The following is a 22,854-nucleotide window of genomic DNA, read 5'->3' as shown; positions in this document are numbered from 1 at the left end:
CTTTCTCTGTGCAGTGACTGGCAGGATTTAATAGAGCCTGGCATTTCTAAATCGGACTCTGTAGTCCTTGCTGTTGCTTTTATTAAGTAAACAACGTTTCAGAGTGACCATTTACTCTGTTTCTGTGCACCAGAAAGCAACACTGAGCCAAGTGCTTTGGTATATGTACTATGATAGAAGTTCAATGTGGCTCATAGCATACTGTGCCAAACACTATGAAAGAAGTGGCATCTGCAAAAGAGCTGGTTTTAACTAATTTGTTTGTCAGGCCTAAACTAGACCACGTGCTCTGTTGAAGTATCTTCATTTGGCTCTTTTACCAGCTGTAGCCATATCCTTCTGCAGTGGACACTGAGGACAACACAAGACAGAATCTTCACTTCCCTACATATCTCTTCACTTCCATATGAGGTGCTTCTAATTCCTGCTTTTTCTGCAAGTTAGAGAAATCCTAAACTCACACTAGACCCACTAGTTCTCTCCCTCTGTCTGCACCTGAAATGGTTGGATTATCTTTCTGAGCATTTGTTTACTTAAGTGTAAGACACAGTCTTATTTATGATGCATTTTGGAGTTTATAAATGACAACTGCTAGATAAAGCCAGAGCTTATTAATCTTTGTATGTTGTTTTTATTGCCATTGATATTTCAGTGTTTCCACGCTGACATAAATAAGCACCTTCCCACCCCATCCCCAGTTAAATCCTGAGTTTTAAACCAAAAGCTGGAGAATTAAAAAAGTAAATTAGAATCTCTGTTACCACTAAGCCTTAAAACATCTAGGAAAAGACAGTTAAAAATGGCATGAGTTTCTTGTTTAAAGTAAACACTGGAGTGGAACTTCTCTGCCCATCTGCATTCAAGCTTCTGGTTCAATTTCCTTCATACATAGTTTGTGGAAGTGAGGAGCATTTCAATGGTATAATGTTGATTGACCTCAACATTTGAAGTAGAGGGAATGAACTGTGTTCAAAAGGTGTTTTCTGTCTCTATGTGCTATGAAGGGAATCCAAGTTATGAGGTGAGCTGGACATGTTTGCAGTCCAAAGATAAAAGTTTTCATAGATACTAATCTTAGCATTCCTGTGTGAATAAGCTGGGACATATGTTAGAACTTTGATTATGGTTGCTTATGTAATTAATTGCAAACTTTCTAAGATAAAGTTATTAGGAAGCTATAAAATATTCAGGAGATGTTTGTTTATTTGCTTATTTTTGCATTTAATATGAGACAGTACAAAGACAAATCCCACCCTCAGCTCCTTTACATGTGTAATTACATAGCACTAAGTCATCGACATGCTAGCCAGAGAAGCAGCTTAAATTATTCTTCTCTGTTGCTATGTATAAAACTGAAATCAAAACATTTTTGGTGTTTTCTGTTGTCCTGAATGCCAATTCTAATGACACAAACACATTTTATGCCACTGAACAGGATCTCTTGCTATGTGTGTGACTACATACATGTATGTGGGAGAAACAAAAACTGTTAAAAAGTATTCTTTTAAAACCTGACTGATTTTGTGCCTGCTGCCTGCAGTGATGTGCAATAACAAGGCAGATCTTCAGCTCAGGGGTCCTTGTTTGATCACAGCATCAGGAGTGGATTTGCTTGCTTTATCTGTGAGTAAGCAGCATGGACTCTTTTTAATCAGAAAGGACATTGTACTAAGGCCCCTTTTCATGTCACCACTATGATATTTTATTTAAGATGTCAGAATTTACACCATTGCTCAATAATAATTTTTAAATTACATGTAAATATCCTTTTTTGACCCTGTGTTATGTAAGTGATCACTTTCAAACTGTTTGAAAAATCAGCCACTGTTGTGTTGTTGTTGCTTGTTGTTTTTTTTTAATGAAATATTCAGTATTGCTGTATCATCTCACAGGTAAAGGATACTTCAGTGCTTTGTGAGTATTCTGGACAGAGATCTTAATGATAACAAGATGAAGACATAACTAACAAGTGTCATTTTCATACATACACTCAATGGAGAGAAAAGAAAGCATATGACTTCTCTTATGCCAGGTGATTCAGTGCTCATCTTGGAAGAAGTATTCCTCCTGTCAGACACCTGCTCTCACTTTTATGAGACATCTCCCTCAGTGCTTAATTTACTGCTACAGAAATATTTCCATGGCTTTAATTTTCTCTATGGTGATATATAACCACTCAGATCAGGGATGGGAAATGGAATCCCTTCTTATTCAGCATCATGCGAGTTGTTTAAGGACTTCTAAAGAGTACTCTGTGTGTGCTTTTATGTGAAGAGCTATCATGATTGTAAACACCTGTGGTAACACATAGGATACAACCTGACCTTCAGACACTGGGTTGTTTTCAAAATGATGTGGGAAGTAATTTCAGACAAGCTGAGATGTCAGAATTTGTCTTCATGTCTGTTGAGTAGAAATTTAGAAATTGTTAAGTGTCCCCTAAAGAAAAATTCTGGGCAAAACCCCACAACAAACCAACACACCTGTTCAGGGAAGAAACCTTTCTGTTTAGTTCTTGACCTTTCAACTGCATTATATAGTGTTATTTGAACGTGATCTTGATGAAAAAGAAAATTACAAAGGCAAGAAGTTTAGTTTGAATTGGAAAATCGAAATGTTTTGTTCTAAGACTGTCAAAATGAGACGTTTGGAACTTTGACAGTGTTTTTACCAGATATTTATTTTTCCTCTAGAACTCCAAGGGAAATCAATGTGATCTGTGAAGCATTTTTGTTTTACTAGACTGGTATTTTTAGATTTAAAATTTCCTATCAAATACACCCTTATCCACTTTTTCCTTCTCAGCCACTTTTAATTAAGAAACCTATAGCTTGTGTTTTGAACAGTAACTCAGGTTATTGGAATGCTAAGGCACACTCATTAGAGCTGACCGTGATAATTCTTTTCTACCTGTTCAGAGATTATCTTTTTTTCAAGCCTGATGGCTCCTGTTATGCAAGGATCTCAAGTCAAATACTTTCATTCATATAGTTTTGCATGAATTGCAAGAGACAGGAGGACACTGTGACAAGGAAGTCAGCATCATGAGGTGTTACTTGACAGAAAATCTTTTGCCTCCACGATCACTATCTGGAGACTTATACTTTAAAGGGAGCAGAAGGATAATTATAGGAAAAAACTTGTTTTGTCTGGTCTCCAAAGTCTTTGCTCAATATTTATCTGGGGTTTATTAAATGATACTGACTCTCAGGAGCTTTTGGGGCAGGGAATTCATCAACAGATATACACTGAGGGCTCAATAGCTACTCCAAGTGACCATAATTTTTCCTTCCCTTTTTGCAAAGCCAACTAAAAATCACTTTAAACTTCTTTGCCATTATTTCTGGCCTGATGCAACTCAGTTCCATAAATTCCTTGCAGAAGGAGCAATAATTTTTTGCCATTCATAAATATCATTGCAAACAGACTGTTCATTTATCATACTGAAGTAGCACAAATGCATCACTGGATCCAAGATGAGTTGTGTAAGTTCTGAGTATAGTCTGTATTTTTACACTTGGTGTGGTTTGTGTTTGTCAATTTACATTTGCTATGCTAGGACTGGAATTTATTAAATTCAGGAGCAAGATGGAGGGTCATATTTCAGATTTTTGAGCCCTTGTCCCACATGGAACCAGAATATAAGTGTGCCATTGAGGCTGATTATTGCCACCTCTGCTTTCTCCAGCTTCACTGATTTCCTATCCAGTTGAGAAAATATTTTCTTGTGAAAGACCTAGCTAAGGAACTGTGGGAATGCCTTAGTCTCTGGTGGGTTTTTGTTATCTCTCAGCCTATTTAAAGCTATGTCACTGCTTCAGATCATGCACTATCTATGATCCTTTTGCTGTTGTCATAGGCTTGAGAAGAGGAGGCTCAGGGGTGACCTCACTGCTGTCTACAACTACCTAAAGGGAGGTTGTAGCCAGGTGGGGGTTGATCTCTTCTCCCAGGCAACCAGCAATGGAACAAGGAGATAGAGTCTCAAGTTGTGCTGGGGGAAGTATAGGCTGGATGTCAGGAGGATGTTCTTGCCAGAGAGAGTGATTTGCCATTGCAATGGGCTGCCCAGGGAGGTGGAGTCACCATCCATGGAGATGTTCAAGAAAAGCCTGGATGAGGCACTTAGTGCCATGGTCTAGTTGACTGGATAGGGCTGGGTGCTAGGTTGAACTGGATGATCTTGGAGGTCTCTTCCAACCTGGTTGATTCTATGATTATGGGCATAGAAGTACAATCACAGCAGAAAAGCCAGGAGGGGATGCATACTGGAACAAAGAAGCTGTAGAAAAATAGAGGGAAGGATAAAATTAAAAGCAAAGAAAAATCAGGGGTTTGCAGCTTGTAGCTTTTTCTCTCATGAATGTTTCTCAGAGGTGAGAGCTGCCCAGCTCTGCTGAAGCTATAAGAAAAAAGAGCAGAAAATTGTCAGAGAAGCAATTGCAATCTCCTTACCATCTTTGGGCTTCAGTAAAAATAAAATGAGCCAAACCAGAAAATCAGTAATTGAAGATAAGTCCAATGCTACTTCTTACTAGTGTCAGGTGATAGAATGAGAAAAAACAGCCTGAAATTGTGCCAGGACAGGTTTAGTTTGGACAAGAGGAATAATTTCTTTGCTGCAAGAGCAGTCAATCACTGGAACAGGCTGCCCAGGGAGATAGTGGAGTCACCATCCCTGGCAGTTTTCAAGCAATATGTAGCTATGGCACTTTGGGACATTGTTAAATGGCCATGGTCATGTTAGGTTGAAGGTTGGGCTTGATGATCTTTGAGACCTTTTCCAATCCAAGCAATTCTATGAGAACACAATGCTACTTACCTGTGAGCTTCCAGTTCCACCAAGTACTTCAACTCTTCACAAGCAAGCACCTAAACAAAGAGAAGCTCAGGCTAAGGAGACCCAGCACCTGTGAATGATATGATCATAAGGTACCTACCCTACCTGCCGGGGGGCCACACCAGGCCCCCCGGCCTTTGAATCCCCTCCACCATTCACCCAGTGAACACCATGGGGACTCACCAGTGATGAGAGGAGGAGGATCCCTCTGCCCAGATGGGCAAACTTGGGGCTTCTGCCTTCCCTGGAGCTGTTTATAAAGGGGAGTGGGCAGGGAGGGCAAAGTGGCCACACCTGGGGTGGGAGGAGACTCAACAGCACCCAGGTGCTCTGGGTTTGAGGAGAAAAGAGTAAAACACAGTGTGGGGGTGGGAAAGGAGCAGATATGATGGAAAAGGGGAGGTGGTGCTGAAAGGAGGGAGGCAGAGAGCAAAAGAAGGGAAATGGAAATGAAAAGAGGAAGATGGTAAAAGAGGAAATGGAGAGGAAAGCAGGGAGATGGAGAAGTAGGATTAATAAAAATGAAAACTGGACTGTAAAGAAAAAAAAAGGTGATCTTGCTCTGGCAGGGGGGTTGGACTAGATAATCTTTTGAGGTCCCTTCCAGCCCCTACTGTTTTGTGATTCTGTGATTGTAGAGGAACCAGAACTCGCCCTTCTCCCACCACTGGTGTCCTCTGCTCAAGCTGTAGATTTTATGTTTTACATTCACAATACCAATGTGATTAACAGAGATAGATCATACTTCCCTCAATGTGCACAGTCATGTGAGTCCCTTCACATGGAAAGGGACCATCTGTGGGTCTACCACTGATTTCTCAGCAAGAAATAAAAAACAGGGTTAAAAGAGAGAGAGAAAAGAAGTTCAGGAGAAGTTGAAAGCTAAAATAATTTTAGCCATTTAGTAAATCTGTGTTTGCTTTCTGTCTCTGTGCAGGGCTAGATATAGAAAACCTTCTGTTTTTAACAGGGTCTCTGTCTTAACTGCAGTATGCATAATGTGAATCTCTTGGAAATCATGTCAGCTTCTGTAAAATAACACATTTTGTCATCGGTGGCAAGAGCTGTGAATTTAAGTGATGTATCCTAAATAGGAAGTTCACATTCATCCTATAGCTATCAAACAGCAGGGGGTAAGTATTGTGACTGAATGGACTCTCCATGTGTTTAGCCATTAATTTGTTGGTGGTCCAGGAATCCCTCAGTTTGTCGTCTATGTGGATGAGAATGGATCAACCTGAGAGAAGGTAACAACAATTAGAAACATTATTAAATCTTTGCTGTAAAATCTTTCTGGGTGGGAATCTTGATCAGTCCCAGGAATTCCTTGAAAGAGCTCCTTAAAATGCTCTGATATAGTGACAAACATCCTGGGTGGTCAGTCTAGCTGTCCCATAGATTCTGATGGGAGGTTCCCGATGCAGAAGTGATTAAGGAATGCAGATAAGATGGTCTGGATGGTCAGTAGGAAGTATTCCTGCAGAAGTCTCTCTAGAACAGTCTTTCATAAACGTTTGAGATATTGATGAGATGTTTTATATGCAGTTTAAGATAGTCTGTAGCAGTGGATGATGCATGTACTGCAGTGGTCACACAACACCACAGCCTAACTGGTACAGGAATTCTGTAGAGCAGCAGTTAGAGCAGTCTCACTTGATCCAGATGAAGATCACTGTAAGGTCCTTTGCACCATCCTCTGAACAGCAACCAACTGTCCTGTTGAGGAGATTGTATTCCATACAAGTGTTATTTGATGCAAAAATCCCAATATATTAGGAGTTTTTTGTTTGTTGTTTTTGTTGGTTGTGTTTTTTTATTAACAATTAAGAAGCATAAGATAACTGACATAGTATAAACTGCATAACTCCTGCTTCTCCTCCTGTTTGACTTGTTCTTTAATTACAAAAATATAAATATCTCTTTTTATCATGTGTGTTCCTACACACAGGAAAGAGTATTCTTCTGCTCATACCCCCAGTTGCCAGGAATGGTTGTCTTTCAATTGTCTTGTTTTAATTTGTCTTGTTGTCCTTTTAAACAAGGAATGTTAATGAGATGTAAACACTAACGTGTTCTCTCAAGCCATAACTATAATTTCACTTCTAACTACCAAATAGCAGGAAATCTGTCTTAGAAAATGGTCTCTCAAACTTACTGACCAAGGACATGAAAAAACTCTTTGGTCAGTGAGTTTGAAACTCGAGCAACATGTACATACTAGCTGACCAATATGCGTATGCAGAAGGATGGATATTGTCCTTTCAGAAACTATATTCATCTTGAAATGCTGATGTTTTTTTCTCTTTTCCAAGCACTTCTCTAGATTTTCACCAGAAGTAGCAAGGTAGGCTTGTTCTATATGCTAATGAAATACTGCTGGAGACTGCACAACTTGTCCATTTAGTCTGGAATAGCTTCCTAGTGTTTTAAAATTCCTGACAAGCAATTTGAATTTGAATTGTGAAATGCTGTTTGAGATTAGACAAAATGTAAAGAGTTTACTTTAGCAGCTGTTAGTGCTATTGTTGAGTGTTGCACAGAGTTAACATAGCTTGTGAGATTGCTTTAATACAAAACAAATATAAACAACTTGCTGTATATTACAAAGCATAAAATCTAATTGGTGCTTTTTTGATGTTAAGTAGATTTAGTACAGTGGAAGTGGATATTCACAAATTGTTCTCAGCATTTGAATAATGATTGTCATGAACTTTATTTAATTACAGCCTTTGCTTTTCTCAAGTAATTTTTCTCTTGTTATAAAGGAAAAGTACATTATAAAGTAATATGCTCTAATTATAGGAGAAATCTGTTGACTGAAAAAAAGCATTACACAGGAAACCTATTCATTTAAAATCCTGATTTATTTCAATGCATTCATCTGGGATATTGTCAACAATGTTTAGTTTGTTTGAGGTTGTTGATTTTGTAGGCAGTTTTACTTGACTGGGTAAATCTTTAAGAACATCTTAGAGGACAGATGAAGAAGGGGCAGTGATAGCCCAGTGCTGGAATCTAGCTTTGTGACAGATTTCATCTGAAGCCTTTATGTTTCCAAAATGCTAGGCAATTGAGTAGGTTTTATTTATCATTACTCTTCAGTCACTCAAAAATAGAAAAATTAAGGCTATTTGTGCATGATTTTTCATGACATCCTCTAAATATACCTCAAGTGATATATCATTTTTTATATCATATGTACACTTAGGTGCTCACCTCTTTAGAAAATTAGTTTCTCTATTTTGCTACTGAGAAGCAAAAAACTATGAAGTATTTTACATTTACTCAGTTCCTGAGGTGAGCAGCTCTTATGTTGGTGAGATCAGCAACAGAGCACTCTAGTGCAGTGCATATTGGTATTTCCACAACTAAAGGCACCTCATGGGAGAAGAAAGACCCACCAGGACCTGCAGCTGTCATGAGAGGTTGGCCGATGAGACCTGTTGCTGAGTTGAGCAGCTCCAGTTTGTGCAGAAGGGCAGCCAGAAAGAGTTCTATAATTCTGCCATCTCAAACAAGGAGCAGTGGTATCTACCCAGAATAAGGCCCTGTCCTCTCCAAACTCTACACCTGCTATGACTGACACATCTTTCTAGACAGCTTTGGTAGGAGCAAGCAGCTGCTCAGGTGCGAGCTGCAGGATCTGCCCGGCTCTTATGCCAGTACTGGATAGAAGCAGTAAGCCTACCTGTTGGAGGTTCACCTAGGGAACCTCTGATTAGTGACAGAGCTCTGGCAGGAGATGAGAACATTGAGGAGTATCAAGGAGTCCAAGAGGGACATAGACTACTGGAACCACCTAGTGGGTTGTTTAGTCTGGAGAAGATGAGGCCTGGGGGAGACCTTATCTCTCTGTATAAGTACCAAAGGCAGTTGTAGTGAGGTGTGTGTTGGTCTGTTTTCCAATGTATTTACAAGATGTATAGGCATGTCACTTAGGGATGTAGTTTAGTGCTGGCAGTGTTAGGTTTTACTTGGTAGTATTAAGGATAGTTTACAATCTAGATCATTCTATGAACCTATCCCAGTATCATAGATTCATTTTGATGCCACACTTCAAGTTCTTAAAGAAGCAGAACAAACAAAGAAATTATACAGAAGATAAAACAATGTACAACTTTCTTAACAACATTGTCTCCTACTTTTCAAATATAGCAGTCACAAGATTAGTTCAGTCTCCAAAGCTGGTAAACCTTTTGCTTTTCTTGAGTTCATTAGTTGTAGCTCTTATTATATGTCTACCTCTCTACAGGTCACTTGTTCAACACAAAAAGGAGTCTCATTGCTGCATTCATCAGACAGCTGCTAGAAAACATTCACATTTGGAATCTGATAGGGTTACTCTTTCTTTCTTTCTATGGCTAAAATGCTGGCAAATGCTCTCCTCTTTCTCCTGATCCCAGAGAATCTTAAAAACAGTTTGTCAGAACTGTCTTGTTTCTGTTGATAAAGAAAAGTCTCCCATATAAATACTCTTGCAATTCAAGCATAAAAAAACCTCTAGTGACATAAATCCTAGAGCTGTGTTTAAAGTGAAAGAGCAAATTCTGGTTGGCATGAATGAACAAATTCAGGAGACAGATTAGTTGTCTGTAATATAATAACTCCAGGTGTCTGTTGCTTTTTCGTGACAATGTCTCTGAATGTACTTGGTTTGGGACCTAATGTTAAGAGATCTTCAGACACATGACATTATGGGGGGATTTTTGGCTTCTTACTCATCTAATTAATTTCCTGAAATGGTAAGTAAATCTTTAAGGCTAATTGACAGAAATGTTTGGAAGAGGACACAGACATACTAATGTGTAGATTTGCACACCAATTGATAGGAACTATGAAATTATCTCACATTTTCCCTTCTCATCAATGTAGCATTTAAATGCCACAGTAATTGGTGCCTAAAAAAACCCAGCAGTGGATTGCAAAGGAGGACATTTTCATGACGTTGAATATCAACCCACTTCCAATTTTCTATTGTTTACAGCAAGCAGCATTTCTTTATGATTTCTTTTTCCATATTCCATAGTAAGAGTGAAATAGATTCATGTTGAGGACAGAGTTTTTTAAACTTTCAAGAACAACCAACCCCATCAATTATCATCAAACATTTCTCTCTAAGTCAAGATGAGCAGTCTGCTTTGTGTCTACCACAGAATGGTAGTTAGCATCTGGAACATTTGCATGAGAAAATGAGGGAAGCATCCTAACTCAAGCTAAGAGGCACAAAATAGAAATTCCACTTAGGGAATTCAAAGGGAGAAGAACACTGGAGATACAACTGGTTCACGTTTGCTGTTGCTACTGGAGTTACATACTATTGGCAGTGTCAGTCCAAAAGGGCAATCAGTACCTAGTTGGCATGTAGCAATTGTATAGTTACCCCATCAATGATACCCAGTGGACTAAATCCCAAACTGTTCATGTTCCTCCATAGCCATAAAATGATGATAGTCCTGTCCTGGTGCTTTGTGCAGCCCATATGCTGAAAAAAAAAAATCCAACAACCAAAAACCAGTTCTAGATGTATTTTCAATTTACTTCATATTTCACAGAGTTCAAGACAGAGCACCCTGGTGGTTTTCTCACTTCTCTGTTCTGGTAACCCTTTATTACTTGTTTTTAGGGCAACAATAGCCAGATACAATCATCAATTGCAAGTGCTCACACGCCCTTCTGCTGCATTGTTGGATAAAAACTATAAAATGCACACAGAGATCTCAGAAATATGAACTGTTTCTGATAGAAACCTTTGGTAGTTACCCCTAGCAACTCTCCATAATATCCTGGGCACAAGCCCACAGCTTAATAAATAGTTTTATTTTAAATCTGATCAGTGTAAATTTCACATGTGAGTAATTTATGTTAGTGATGTTTCTTGGCAGGAGTGAAAATGCTTGATTTATGACACTCTGATGTATACTCAGCTTATGTTCTAAGTGTAAATGTGTTGTCTGGGAAATTTTGGTACTAAACATGCTTTCATCTGTCCAATTCCATCTCCTCCTACAAGAGATGTAAAAATACAGACATTGTTCCTGGAGAAGAGAGTGGCTCATATTTCTTGATAGGACAACAATGCCATCTGCATTTCCTTCACTAATGCACGTGATAACAATGCTTACCACCTACCATCAAGCTGCAGCCATTGAAGAAGGAGAGACTAGGATATAAGTTAAAAAAGAAAGTGAATGTAGCCATCTTTACAGTGCCTTCTATGCCTCTTTCTGTAGCAGAGTGGATATATTTTGTGCAGCACTATCCACTATCTATTTTGTGGAGCGATACTGGTTCCACAGACAACTGAAGGAGAGTGTCTTCTCTGCTGGACTGTTTGGACTGAGGGCCTTTGTTCATATGACATTGTTACTGGGACCTAACAGTTGTGGTGTGGTTTAGGCAAAGTATATATGTGCTATGGGATAATACTATGATTACACACCTAGCTAGCTGGGTCTCTAGGAGCTAGGGACTGTTACATTCTCTCTTGTGACAACTGTTTGATTAGAAGTGAAAGGCTGTCCACAACTGGATTTTTATGGAAACCTCTAGGACAAATGTAGAATATTAATTTAATCTCTGTGTTTTATTGTCTTCATACTTCTCTTACACAGGGCAGCTTTTATGTCCCATCAGAAAACTGCATGCAACACGCATACAGATGGCATAAGGACCTCTGTCTTCTGCTTTTGAATGCTCAAAGGGGACTTCACATGTACTACACACTCATAATGAAGGAAATCCCTGATTTACCACAGCTGAAGTTGGGTACGTGAACAGACACCTAAAATCACTGCATTTTTTATAGTGCTGCATTTTCAGTATACATTAGCCAAATTTCTTGGACTATTCAGAGATTTTAGAGGATTTTTGTCCCTGCTTCCTGATGTGTTAATTTTGATACACTGTTAAAGACAATTTCCTTTTGGTTTCTGTAGGTGAAATGTTTTGACACATCTCTCAAAATGCTTGTCTTTTAGTGATTTTTTTTTTTGGCTTCAATTGTATTTTGAAGATTTGAACTTAACAATTCTGAATTGATGTAAATTCTGGGGAAGACTGTAGCATACTTTCTTTCTCCTGAGTGGACATTTTTTTTTAGTTGAAAAGAAAAATCTGAAAGGTGAGATGAGTGGTTTTGAAACCTACTCTCTCATTTACAATTTGCAATGTATTTATTCCCTGCCAATTACTTAATTATTACTTGATCTTTAAAATAATTCTTCTTTTCTCCCAAATTCAACTGTTCAATGCATTTTCTGGGTTGGGCAGAAGATTTTTTTGACTGGTCAGGCCCGTTGAGTTCAATGTGAAAGCACTGGCTGACTCGATTTGTGGGATGGAGCTCTGTAATTTGTGTTTTACAGCATGAGCTTCTGTGAAAATGAGGCACATTCTTGACTAATTCCTGCTCTCCCACCTGTTTCTTTGAATTCAAGGAATATAGCTCATGATTTTGTATCTCTTTTTTTACATCTGTATATCTGTGCACAGGTTTTGAAGTTTGTTACATTGCACAGATTGTATTAGGAGATTCAATTGCATTGGCCAGCAGATTTTAACAGGGAGCAAAAAACACTTTCCAGTTTCACTGTGTAGTGCTTGTATACAAGAATGATGAGACATTATGCTTGCAGATTTACAGGCTTGATAGATCCTGTTTTCAACTTCAAGTCTTGTTCCCCAGCATGCATTTCCCTTTCAGGTATCTAAAACTCTTAGGGTGGGAAGAGCATATACCATGTTATTCTATCCATTTATGAGAAAAAAAAAAATGAAAGAAACCAAACCAACCAAAACAAACAAACCAAAGGAACAAAAAGGCCCCAAACAACAATATTTCTATGTGCTACTTACCAGCTCTCAGAGAGAATCTGACATGCAACAAAACTCATGGTCCAGGCATTCTGGTTATCAGGCACACATAACAGTCGATTGTGTCTCACCAGAGCAAGCTTATACGTTGGGAGATAGCAGTTATGTATGGGTGGTTGACTGCAACTTGAGAACTACTGCAGAGCACATATTGGATTTCTAAATGCAATTAGCTTGGTTTTCAAATCACTACTGGTACTGAAACGGGCACTTAATTTGCAAATGTTCTTGTTGAAACACTTGCAGATTTGTTAAATGCAAATACCCTGCTTGGCTTCTTGAGCAGAGTGCTATGTGCTTCATTTTATTTGCAGTCTGAAAGCTGCTGAGGATTCGGTTTTAAGTGCTTTCTGCCTTGGAATGATGTGAAATGTATCTGATATTTCCTCATTTTTCTCCCCTGACTAGAGGAAGGATGTAAATTCAGTTGTAAATATTGGTATTGGTTAGACTGATCTCATCATGGGTTTCTAAATATAGTTAAGATAAATTCTAGACTGTAAGTTACTTCAGACTCAATTATTTTTTTAGCTTCCTGAGTAGTATATTTTTTAGAAATAATAGCCTAGTTTAGATATGAAGAGAGAGAATGATTGTTTCCTAGATTTTGCCAGCTAAGGATGGGTCTTTTCAAGGCACTACCTATCTCATTCAGTCCTTTCCCATCTCTATGTACTTAAATACTATAGACTGGATGAGGCATTTAGTGCCGTGGTCTAGATGACTGGATAGGGCTGGCTGCTAGGTTGGACTGGATAGGTCTCTTCCAACCTAGTTGATTCTATGATTCTATGATAAGAAGAGTCATTTGGGGGCTGAAGAATGGACCGGCCTGTTGGTTGTTCTGCTTTGTGTCTTTACAGATACTATTAAAAAGTTCCACATTGCAAAATCAAGCTGCCAAAGTTGAGTTTGCCTTATATTCTGTGGTGCATTTAAAGTGGAGTGTCCCTGTGCTGGATTCTCTCAGGACTACATCAAATCAGGGCTGCTTGCTATGGTAATGGAGAAATACTTCAAAGTACTCCACCAGGCAGTACCGAGGTGCCCTATCTTTAGCTAGTCAGGCATCTGGTATCACTTACACAGTCCTGTGTAGCACAGTAGAGAGAACCATTTCTTGCACATCATTTTCTCAGACTTTGCAATGGTGAGAGTTTACGTTCACTTCTGGAGTTGGCCATAAATACCAAAGGCTAACAAGCAAGCTTCTAGTAAAAGAAAAGTAGACAAAAAAGAGCCAAACTTCCAGAACTTCTACAGGTTTAGTGGTCCAGGTTGCACAAGCAGAACCTGCACATCCAAAGAGTCTGAAGGAGAAGACTTTCAAAAGACCTATTTGTCACATAAATGAACAGCAGGTCATTCTCAAACCTGATTTCTTTGTGTTTTGTTTTCTCTTTTCCCTAGAGGAGCTGCCTGTGGAAGAGACCTTATCTCAGCTTTGTGTGGAGCTGCAGGTATGTTCTTTAACAGCATATCTCCATACATTTTTCAAGTTCAGTTTTCAAGTGCACTGAGATAGCCCTGACACTTTTCAGAGAGAGAAGAAAATGAATTTGGCACCATCAGAATTTTTTAAAAAATATTTCTCTTCTAGAGCAATTTCACATAATTTTGATTAGTAACTTAGAAGATGTATCTGTCACTTCTAACAAGTCACCAGCTGGACTGCTTTACCATCCTTCAATGAGCTGAGCCCTGAGTAACAGTGTATGAAAGAAAAGAAAGTAAATATTGAGGGCATGTTGCAACTACAGCTTTTGTGCCAAAGGAGAAAAGATACTTTGGCAGGTTGTACGAGCACATCTTTTCAAATGAAGATCTGTAAATCTGTAGGGAGCCTCATGGGAGGAAAGAAGTGATTTTTGGCACAGAAATTACTAACTACTCTCATACTTGCTTCTGCCCTGTTTATTTCAAGAGAGACACAGACAAGTCATCAAGGGTGCCAAGTCAATATGCAAATATCAGCCAAAGGCTGGTGAAAATGCTTTATAATCAGAGATTTAAGAGATTTACTTAGTCTATTGACAGGGGGGACAACATAAAAATAACAGTTAACAGAGGGAAGCTAAACCAAAACCAAACTGGAAATACGTTCACACTCCAGTTATGAATTAATATGTTTGTCAGATATAGGTGGAAAATGTTTGAATGACAAATTTCTTAACTGTAAGTTATTATTTGGATACTTTGCAATGAAACTGTTTTGATATATATTTGATTTAGAGAAACATGAGTTCTAATGGGAGTTGTTCTTGCCTATGGTGGGGGGGTTGAACTGGATGATCTTTGAGGTCCCTTCCAACCTAAACCATTCTGTGATTCTATGATTCTATGATTTGGCTCAGATTTACTAGATTTAGAAGCTGTAGTAGTGTAGAAGATCAGATGGCAGTCTTCTTTCGACTTAGGAACCTGGGAAAGTCCAAATTAAGTTGACTTACACCAGAAAATGCCAGCATTAATTTTTCTGTGTTTTCTAATTGCTATACAATTCTTTTTCTTCCTCCAAAAATAAGCTTATTCACTTGTTTGGCATGGCAGTATTAATAAAGTCAGTCTGCTCCAACTGCTGGGAACAAGGTAGCGGTAGATAGGTGAACAAGACATCTAGAACAGCTCATTCTCTGGAGTCTTCTAAAACCTTTGGCTTTCCTGTACACTGTGAAAATGTTTTGCCTTAGCATCCTGGAATAGTAGCTTTCTATCCATCTATACATAATTCAATGATAAAGGCAATGAATTTGCAGAGAGATTGAAGATATGAGTGTTGAGATCTTGTACAATATTGGTGGCCCATAGGAACAGCATTGGCTGTCACTGCAATGTGCGTGCTGAAGTCATATGTACCTCTGTATGGTGTATTATGGGTCAGTATTGGCAGTGCTCACTCAGTATTTTGCCTGCAGGACTATGTGAACTGAAAGCTTTTATTTTTTTAAATTCCAATAGAACATGTGAACAGCAATCATTCATAAAAGAAGAAAATGCTATTAAAAGCCCTGCAGAGAGAAGCCTGAGGGGTTAGTTTCCCACTACCACTGCATTACCAGCCTCAGGTCCATCTTTAAATACAAAGAAGTAAAGATGAATTTAACCTGCCATAGTTTTCTATTCGACCTAAGAACTCAAGAGATACTCAATCCAGGAGAAAGTCAATGGAATTTTTTAAAATTTGGTTTCAGCTGTGAGTTGGATTTATGAACAAGAAAAATGCTTCTTCAAATATGTCTTGATTTGTTTCACATGACATTACTGTTAAAGGCAGACTACCCTGAGTAAGGCTTGAAAGGTGCAGTCACAGGGAGCAGCCCAGCAGTAGGTACATGAATGGCATAGCCAGAGCCACATTTGGTCATTTTAATTGCTGACTTTTGCTCTGAGGGACTGATTCTCTGGCATTTGACTTGTGTTGCTGATGTTGCTAAACCCTGGTCCTCTGTGTGGCAGTGCAGTGTGACTCTCACAGTTAGATGCAGGAATTGCAATTTCCTTCCTGCCTGCCTTTCTTTCTGCCTCCTTTTCTGCCTTCTTGCTGCCTTCTCTGATACATGAACAAGTTCAAGCAACAAATGAGAAAAATAACCATCATGCACTTATTCCTAGTAAGACTTGTGTAAATAATGCAACTTCTTTGAAGACTGGGCTTTCAGTTTATGATGTAAGAGGCAGCTTGCTGACTAAGCCTAAAAAGAATAAAAACTGACATGCAGCAGATAAAAGTGAGTGCAATTAATAAATTAGTGTGCTGACTCTGCAGAGGTAAATGTTTGGGCAGGACCTTTTGTCTAACAGAATGCCTCTTGTTTTTCCAGCACCAAAATGGGTACTAAAGCTTGTGCCATTTTAGATAAGTCATTAAAACAGAGTAGTGGCTAAACAGTGTAAACTCAGTGACGACATCCGTGTAATCCACCTACACATTTTCTCTGTTTCTCACACACACATAATTTGCTTTTAATCATGGTTTAGTTTGCAGTGCCACCAATCTGGGAAACACCTGCATAAAAAAATGTGAAAAGCAAGCACCCTTTCAGACTGCAATCTTAAAAAAAAAAAACAACACCCCAACCTAGCCAGGAACTGATGATCAGTCCCTATGGCATTATTTCTGGAGTACTTCTGGTAGTATTACTACTTTCACGGAAGCAGGTAGGGATCCAAGGAATAGATTTATTCACAGTTCTCTACACTTTGTGCCAAGACATGAAGGTAAAGTGCAGTGTCAAACTCCTGTGAAAGAAACTGTGAAATCAAGGAGATTGCTATGCAGACATTGCTGGTAAAATGCACTTCCTGGGCTTCACAGCTTTAGCATAGAATTGCAGCCTAGAGTTGGGGGGCATGATGGGGCTCGACATGACATAATGTGGGAGAGAGGCAACAGAAAACTCTGGGATATCTGTTTTCATCATGTGCTGAGGACATGGTGTTTTGACTTGGGATCTATTGTCCTTCCCTCTTGCCCCCTCCCATGACAATACTGTGGTTTGACATGGCTGAGAAGGCTTCTTTTGGTATCAGAACGGATGTGAAGGGCCATGGTTTGTTATTTAAGAGCATGCAGCACCATCTGGTGGATAATTTGGAATGCATAGTCTTGGATTTTTTTTTCTCTCCATTTACTACATCTGCATTAAAATGTCCACAAAAACTGAGGCAGTCCCCACTACTTGCTCTCCAGTTGTGAAGCTGAGACATACTTTGCACTAAAATATGTGACATTTTAAGAACAAAAACAGAGGACTCACCAGCTTTATTTGGAGTAAAATGACTGGAAACTATTTTTAAGGTTTCTTTTGTTTTGTTCCTGTTGTACTTAACTGACTTAACCTAACACAAAAACTATTTTTACCTCATGATAATGTCTTGATCTCAAAAAGTCCTTTCTTTCCTTCAGCTGCTGAGCAATCCTGAGAAGATAGCAGAACAGATAAGCAAGGACCTTGCCTGGCTTTGCTCCCACCTCTTGGCCCTGTGGACGCAGTTCTTGGAGGTGACAACACTCCATCCAGAAGTCACAGCTTATCTGACTCAGGAACATCACATGCTAAGGGTAATGTTAAGAAGTTAAAAGCAAGTTTAGTAAGGCAACCTCCTGGTGGCCACTAATGATTTATTTGGATCTGTGTTTCCAACGCTGTTCTGCCGATATGAGTATTTACTTGAAGCAGGGTAAGCAGGACATCAAGTGAGGAGGAGATGAGGCTCAAGATTTGAAATTGCAGGCTTCGATTTCTAGAATGAAGGCTATTTCTTTTATGGGATCCAGGATCCTCTAAAACAAGTGCACTTTGAACACCAGAACTGGCCATGGAACAGGATGTTGATGGAAAGAGCTGGACACCACCTGCATTTGTAGATAGCCAGAATCATAAATACTTAGTTTTAGATGCACAAGCACCATAGCACCATATTTACAACCCAAGCTATTATTTTATTTCCACTTTTGCACGAGACTACTATGGAGAATACAGATTTTTTCCTCTTCACTATGTCACACATTACAAATATTTCTTGCCTTTTACCCAGTGAGGTGCACACAATATATTAATATCCTTCATGTGGAAGCTGCTTCTTATACTCGACAATAGAGCAAGCACAAAAGCCCTTGTCTTTGGAGCTAACTTTGTAAAATCTTCTTATCTAAATGTTCAGCAAGCTCAGTGTCTCTCATTGAAACTTTTTTGATTATTGGCCAGACATCACCTGAGCTGAATTCAGTCTGATCTAATCATTAGAGCAGGGACACAGAGAAAAGGATAGAATTCACCTTGCTCAGTTTCAGGAGTCTACAAGGTAGGTGTTGATAGGTCAGCTGATGTTCTGATTTCCGTCAAAGTCAGTGGAGGTTCAGTTACTCTCCAGAATGATCAGAAAACTCTCCAGCTGCTCTCTACAAGAGCATGGTTGAGCTTGCAAAAAGGAGGCATAATATTCAGGAGGAGGTGATTGACTGACTGACGGTAAGACTTCCTTGGTTAGTTTAACTCACTTGACTCTGAGAGGACCTGGGTGGCTTTCGGCTAGAAGACCCAATTAATTCTGTGCACTCCCAGCTCCAGCAAGGTGAACTCCAGACCGTGGTTTGTTCCAGCCTCAGCTGATGCCAACTGCATGCTTGATCTTTGGAAGTGACATACATTTGTGTTCTTGTTCCTCCCAGTATAAAATGTGTAAAGCTACTTTCCCAGATCTGGAAACTTTTGAGAGCCCCAGATGAGAATCACCCTATTAAGGTACATTCTTTTTAAAGGGATCCTAGTCTTTTAGAAAGACTGGTTGTTAAGGCACAGCTGGAACTTTGGGAGGTGCCCAGATGCTATGACTTATGCCCTTCACTGCCATTTGCTAACACTGTAACAGAGGTCACTTTTACAAATACTGTTAGTAATGTATGCACTGTAGTGTAACAGCTTAATGCAATTGATTGCATATAATGCTTGATTTGTTTAAGCTCAAAACTTATTCCAGAGCAGATAGTGGCATTGAATTTTTTGTAGCTTATTTCACACTGTGCTGTGCCAGGCACTTCAGATCTGTGACTCTTTTGTAAATTATTATCCAACACTGAACAGAGCTAATGTCCATGGAAGGATTTAAAGAGCTCTCATTTGTAAGTAACACAACACAGGGAGATGTGTTTCTATCATCATAGGGGTTATTCTCATCTGGGTTAACATAGAAGACATCCTTTACTCTCTTGGGAGTCACTGTGGATGTTTCCATAGAAGAAATTCTGAATTACTAATTGTTCTAATTTAGTAATCCACTCCACTGCTGCTAGATGGTTTGCACTGTGAGAAAGGCAGAAATCTTCCCCACTTTAAGAAAACAGGAGAAAATGGTACACTTGTCAGGTGTTAGAAAAGATCCATGTAAGCAAATCTGGATTTATTGTCAAGGGACAATCCTTTTGTCCCAGAAAAATATGCAACAACATCATTTGCTTTGGGTTGGACTGGAAAGTGAAGCAGAATTTAGCACTTTGGTTTTTGGTGGTTTTTTTTTGCTGTTGTTGTTTGTTTGATGGATTGGTTAGTTGTTTGGTTTGTTTGGGGGGTTCATGTTTATTTTATTGTTGTTGTTGTTTTTTTCTGCCACCAGATTGGTGCAATGCAGATGGAACATAGTAAGGAATTTCATCCTGACAGTCAGTGCTCTTTATAAGCCTGGTTGTACTTGCACCTTTCATCAGGTCTTAGGTTTAATGTGTTTCTTTTTTCCTCAGGTGAGAAGATTCTCAGAAGCTTTCTTCTACACTGAGCACCAGAAACTCGATGCACTCACCTTCCAGGAAGGCCTGTAAGCAACCCCTTAACCTCAGAATGACTGAAAATGTAGTTTAAAACATATTGGAACCAAGGCTGAGTTCTTTTTCTCCTCTCTGAGGAGTTTGTTTTGACAAATCCTGGGTCTGTTCTAGCTCCATATTGTAAACCTTGAAATTAGAAATCAGTGTCAAAAGTAAGTGACTCTGATCAGATCCCAGAAATTATTAATTTCAGGATGCCCATATTCTAGGGATATAATGTAGGAGATGCTCTTTACTCACCTCTCGGTCATAGCTGGATGCATTTCTCTTTAAAGCATATATCCACCTCCAGGACCAACCTTGGGACAGGCAGAAGTACACTTTTAAAATCTTTCTTCTGTTAACTTCCTATACCCACTGCACTAGATCCAGTGCTAGTACATTAATGAGAAGCAACTGCTGACAAGCAACAAAAGCTTAACACTTAAAACTTTGATTTTGCCATCCCTAATACACATTTTTTGGGGTAGGCAGTCCAGAGTATCTCTTAGTGTTTAGTCCAGCCCTAATTTCTGTAGCAGAAAGGGTCTTTAAATGCAGATCATTAAGCAGCCAATGTAAAGCTGTGGATGTTCACTAGATGTAATAGTGAAGGACAGGAATGAGGAACATTACCACATTAGCAGGAGGAAATGTGGGAGTGATGTGAACTCAGGGCTGATAATTAATTCACTGAGAATCAACAGTGCAAAACAGTCCAAGAAAACAAACATTACACTGGGCCACATTCATAAAAATATGCTATAAAACGTTGGCAAGATAAGTATTTCCTTCTACAAGTCACTTCTTGCTTGGAACAAAGCTAGGCAGCTTGAGGAGACCAGTTTTAAAGATACATCAGGGCAAATCCCATCTTCAGTTTTAACCAATGGTCCAAAAGGAGCACGTGGATAATACTCAGGATCTGACCTCTGAAGGCAGAGTTCAAAGAAAGATGCTTAGCTTTGAATTTTTGAGTAATGAGGGATCCCCAGACTATTTGTGCACTGTTACACGAGGGGAGCACAGCCTAACCAGTGTGGAAATCCATCTTTCAAAGGAGTTTAAAGGCCTCCACATCAGGTCCTGTCATGATGATGAGGCTTAAGTGAGGCCTCTGCTTCTGACCTAGTGCAAAGAAGAAAATTGCTTTCTCAGAGCAGTCACAAGGGTCACAAGGGTTGATTCAGTGTTGATGGAAAGGGACATGACTTCATTAGTGAATATGTTGTACAAGACTACCTTGATCTACCAAACTAGAGCAGCACCATGGCTGCAGGGGCCCACCTGTGCTCACGTAATACTCCCATATCAAGTTTTAAGTGAACTATGTGCAAAGAAAACCCCACATCAAGATCTTAGGGTGAGAGCACAGACACTCATGACCCCGCTCAACCCCCCTGCACAGGGGGAAGCCTAATTGCATGAAGTGCTTTTATTTCTCCAGGCAATGAGAGGGAGTAGTCCATTTCCTACAGATAAATATATTATTTCTTCAGTGTCTTTCAAGGAGACTGAGTGGGAAAAAAAAAGAGGTAAAATAATGTGAGAACTTTAAAAGTTAATCTCTGAGGTAAATTTGGTCTATACAGGCCTCATGGTAGAGTCATGATTTCTTTTTGATTTGGCTAGATGGTGTAGTAGCAAAACAAGTCTTGGCTGACAGAGTATTATTAATGTTAGGGGTGGCAGTGGAGCATCACAGAGTCTCCAGGTGAGGTCAAGTCTCAGCGTACCGAGTGCTGTGCAACCATCTCAAACAGTAACATTTTTTGCTCCCACAGTTCTTTCTTCCTTCTTAACATACAAAGGGTTGTGTTTGTTTGTTTGTTTGTTCTCCCCCACTTCCTTTACTGCTGATGTGAGTCCTATGGAAGGCCATGCACCTATACACCTGGAAGAATCTGACTGTTTAGATGGTGGAGGACACACCCTTTTCAATAGACTGGGTACCACAGAGGGTGGGAGTATCTAGCAGGTGACCTATCCTCCCAATATTTTGATTGATCTTGAAGCAAGCTTAGTTTATTACTTTTACATGTGGTCTTCAGTAAGATCCTGATACCATTAATTGATATGTCAGTGAGAGATGCTAAGAGTTAACACTAAGTATCCAGATGCTACTGCAGGCTAGAATGAGATATAATCTGTTTGTGACTCCTTTCTGACTCATCCTTTTGGCAACCAATGACTTGTTTATCTTTGAGAAAAGCATAACTAGCCTACAGGTAAAAGCAAATTACAGACACCAACAATTATGATTTGAAGTTGAGGCTGATATGCCAATTTGAACAAGTCATTTGTGTCTGGTTGTAGGAATCTTCCATGCTGACATGAATTACAAACCTGCTGTTTGAGTTTTTCTTCATGATGTGTAAACTGTATTTTTTTCCAATGAAATGCTACATAATTACCTGTCTTTTGCCAATGATAATCTGAAACATTGCCATTGTGCTGTTCAGTGAGATCTGTGAAGCACTGCTTTCAACTGACAATCTATGAAAACCTTGCTGCCTTCCTTATTCCTTAGGTTAAACAGATTGATTAATCAGAGTCAACACAAGTAAACAACCATTCTATCAGATGTTCTCCCTACTTATTTTGAAGCAGACAGTTACGTAGAAAAGCTCAGCAGAACTAAGAAATCCTGTGTTTGTTACAGTTGAACCTACATTCATGTGCCAGTTTAATGCTACATTCATCAGTGAAAGACAGATACCATTTTATATCACTCACAAGTTCTTCCAACAGGCTGAACTGGTGTGTCTTAGTTCTTCCAGGAGTACTTAAGATATTGCAGTGCTCTGAGGACTGGTATAAGCGAGACAGAGGACCTGTCCTG

The 22,854-nt window shown here is 39.3% G+C and overlaps 1 protein-coding gene and 1 long non-coding RNA gene across 7 annotated transcripts in view; one reads left to right on the top strand and one right to left on the bottom strand.

Moving 5' to 3' along the window:
* FAM135B (family with sequence similarity 135 member B) overlaps positions 1 to 22,854 on the top strand; it is a 168,981-nt gene that overhangs the window by 128,755 nt on the left and 17,372 nt on the right. For 2 of the 5 annotated variants that reach the window (XM_064154340.1, XM_064154341.1), the window contains exons 8-11: positions 11,452 to 11,605; positions 14,123 to 14,172; positions 17,619 to 17,774; positions 19,950 to 20,023. In XM_064154340.1, coding sequence (XP_064010410.1) covers positions 11,452 to 11,605; positions 14,123 to 14,172; positions 17,619 to 17,774; positions 19,950 to 20,023 — 434 coding nt within the window. Of the gene's footprint in view, positions 1 to 5,241; positions 5,392 to 5,880; positions 5,974 to 6,032; positions 6,088 to 11,451; positions 11,606 to 14,122; positions 14,173 to 17,618; positions 17,775 to 19,949; positions 20,024 to 22,854 lie in introns of those variants that run through there. The other 3 variants (XM_064154342.1, XM_064154343.1, XM_064154344.1) reach the window with 3 other exon arrangements.
* On the bottom strand, positions 4,240 to 5,060 carry LOC135181297 (uncharacterized). Of its 2 annotated transcripts, none has more exons than XR_010304814.1 (3): positions 5,024 to 5,060; positions 4,823 to 4,872; positions 4,240 to 4,402 (listed from the first exon to the last, which is right to left on the bottom strand). It is a non-coding gene; the product is annotated as an uncharacterized LOC135181297 (long non-coding RNA). The 2 variants fall into 2 exon arrangements; XR_010304813.1 differs by having other exon boundaries at positions 4,823 to 4,910; positions 5,024 to 5,058.

The sequence above is a fragment of the Pogoniulus pusillus genome, chromosome 14 (assembly GCF_015220805.1).
Source record: "Pogoniulus pusillus isolate bPogPus1 chromosome 14, bPogPus1.pri, whole genome shotgun sequence".
NCBI classification, from domain to species: Eukaryota; Metazoa; Chordata; class Aves; order Piciformes; family Lybiidae; genus Pogoniulus; species Pogoniulus pusillus.
Note: the sequence above shows the minus strand (reverse complement) of the source record. Positions and strands in the feature narration are given on the sequence as shown.